Genomic DNA, 3,070 nt, shown 5'->3' with positions numbered 1-3,070 from the left:
ATTGCAAAAATTACTGAGTAATAATGAAAAATACCAACAATTAATTAAAAATCTAGAAAATTCTGAAAAAGCATAAATATAATTAAAATACTGAAAATAATTAAAAAGGGTATTTATTGAAAAATTATTGAAAAGCACTCATATGCAAAAATTACTGAATAATAATAAATAATACCAAAAATTAATTAAACATCCAAAAGTTCTAAAAAACCTAAGACTTAATTAAAATACTAAAAATAATTTTAAAATTAAATTAATTGTATTTTATTGAAAAATACTGAATAATAATGAAAACATAATGTATTTTAATTATTAACAGTAATATAATTAACAAGAATTATATTTAAACTGTAATTAACAGTAATTATAATTTAAGCTATAAATAGCAGAAAATTACATTTAATTAGTTTTAGCTAAGAAATCAGCAATATTTCTGAAAATATGATAGTATACAGATATTTCTATATTTTAAATAAATACAGTAATTTAATAGTTATAATATTTTAATAGATAGCAATATTTTAATAATTATAGTATTTTTTTAATAATTAATTGTATTTTAATAAATTCAATTTTATTAAAAATTTAATAAATAATGTATTTATTAATTAATCAACAATATTTATTAAAAATAGTGTATTTATTAATTAATATTAAAATAATAGTTATAGTACTTTTAATAATTAACAGTATTTTAACAAATACAATATTTATTAATTAATAGTATTTAATTAATTAGACATATATTCAATAAATTCAGTGTTTTAATAATTAGCAGTATTTTAATAAATACATTATTTATTAAAAATAATATTTTATTATAGTATTAATAATAATTATAGTGTTTTTTAAATAATTAACTGTATTTATTAAAATATTTTATTTATTAATAAATACAATATTAAAGCGGTTCTAGTTCGTCTAGAAACCTATAACGTTCAATCTATATATAATTTGAAGCCTAATAACTATAATTAAAAAAATTACTAAAGTTAATTAAAATATTAAAATTTAGGAAGTTTTTTATCTAGCAATCATTAAAAGTTATGAACTTTAATAAAAGTTAATTAGTAGTTATGAATTTAAAAAATTGAAATATAATTTAATAGGATAATTAAAATAAGTATAAAAAGTAAAAGATTATGAGAAATAAAAATGAAACCATTTGCATAATGTCATATGACTCCTACTTAGGGATGATCATTTATAACTTAGATCAACCTTGGGCTCAATCAAGTATTTTGTTCTAAGCTAGGTTTAGCTTAGACCAACACCAAGCCAGGGTATAAATTATTGATAGGATAATTAAATTTTAATAGGTTTATTAGGGGTGAGCACCATTCGATTGATATCGAAAACCAAACCGAAAATTTTGGTTTATGTTTTCTTTTTGGTTTGGTTTTTTGATTTTTGGTTAAATTAGTTATCGGTCTTAGTTTTCAGGATTAGAAATTCATTTAAGCAAATTAACCAAGTTTTCTATTATTATATGTAATATATGATATATAATATGTAAGACATAATATATAATATGTAACATATAATATATAATATATTATATATTAATATATAATATAATGAAATTTGATTTCATAATATATAATATATATTATATGTTATAATATAGATAATAGAGTACATATTATTAAAATTTGGTTTTAATTGAAATAACAAAAAACGAAACAAAAAAATTTTGGTTTTGGTTTTGGTTTTGGTTTTTTTTTTAATTTTGATTTATTTGGTTTGATTTTTAATTGAATAAACCAAATGCTCACCACTAGGTTTTATCTAGAAACTATTAAAAATTAGTTTTGATATGATAATCAAAATTAATAATAAAAAGTAATAAATCAATTATAACTTAAGATAACCTAATTAGATCTATAAATCTACAGGCTTAAGCAGCTATTTTTTTTTGAGTTAGGTCTAGCCGAGATATTCACCAAGTCTGCACATTATCAAGGATTATCAGATTTGAAGTCTAATTGGTTATCAAAATTTTGGAGTCCAGCGATGGCTTTAGCAGATATGGCCCAAGTTAAACAACCCCTAATAAGCTCAAATTAGAATTTATATGTATATGTGGTAAATGTTATTATATAATATTTAGATAACAAATTTTATATTAAGATATAATTAAATAAACATTTTAATTTGTAAAAAACAATAGTTTTATAATTAACACGGGCAATCCTATAAGCCTATACAAAAATTGAAACATTTAATCATTAATAAAATAAAAAAATAAAATAGAACACTAACAAATAGTGTGGAAAAATAATTATTTTATTAAGTAATTAACAATAATTATTAGATTTTGACTTTTTGCTAAAAATATTAATATCCAAATTACTAAAACATTTTTGTAATAAATTATTAAAATAAAATTTTGATTATTTTAACAACATTGCATTACAACTTTACAAGTATGAATTATTTCACTTTCCTTATAAATCCCGTGCATCGCACGGATCCTCGCCAGTAATAATGTAATATCGGATCGTATAAGCTTTGGCTTGAATTCTGTGCTAGGCGCGAGGCGGGGCGTCTTTTTCTGTGGTACAGCGTGGAGGCTTATCGGTTACCCAGCCGGAAAAACGGAACAATGCTTGCTAACGAATTATTTCTAGAGTGAGATTAAATCGAAAAAACCTCGTTCAGAAACTGTCCCACTCCTCCACTGCGTGCCGGTCCGAGAATTTCTAGGGCGAAAAAATGCTAACCAAGACGGTGTTTGCACGTTCTTCCCTGTAAGCAAGCGTTGCTACGTAACCCTCTCTACCGTTTAATGCGTATTTTTTGTTAATATTTACGTTTACGTCTTTAAATTAACAGGTTGAGTACTTAGAGGGTTTTAGTTCCAGACTTAGGGTTTTAGTTCTGGTTCCCATTTTCAGTTAGCTTTGTTGTAACTAAGAATTATCGTATTCGTGGAAATAACGTAAGAAAAATTTTCATTGAACTTCATCTATTGCAGATGCCCTGGTCAATCATTAGCTTGCAGTTTTCAAATATGTAATCAATTATTGTTTCCCTGTAGTTCGAAAATTCGATTCATTGGAGGTAAGTT

At 22.9% G+C, this 3,070-nt stretch overlaps 1 protein-coding gene across 5 annotated transcripts in view; it reads left to right on the top strand.

Annotated features, from left to right (window-relative positions):
* Positions 1-2,536: 2,536 nt before the first annotated feature.
* The window catches only part of NSI (nuclear shuttle interacting), an 18,795-nt gene continuing 18,261 nt past the window's right edge, over positions 2,537-3,070 (top strand). For all 5 annotated transcript variants that reach the window (XM_010246274.3, XM_010246273.3, XM_010246272.3 and 2 more), the window contains exons 1-2: positions 2,537-2,750; positions 2,978-3,063. In XM_010246274.3, the coding sequence (XP_010244576.1) occupies positions 2,716-2,750; positions 2,978-3,063 (121 nt within the window). In that variant the 5' untranslated portion in view covers positions 2,537-2,715. The remainder of the gene's footprint in view (positions 2,751-2,977; positions 3,064-3,070) is intronic.

Source organism: Nelumbo nucifera, chromosome 2, assembly GCF_055504915.1.
Source record: "Nelumbo nucifera cultivar China Antique chromosome 2, China Antique-T2T, whole genome shotgun sequence".
Classification (NCBI taxonomy): Eukaryota; Viridiplantae; Streptophyta; class Magnoliopsida; order Proteales; family Nelumbonaceae; genus Nelumbo; species Nelumbo nucifera.
Note: the sequence above shows the minus strand (reverse complement) of the source record. Positions and strands in the feature narration are given on the sequence as shown.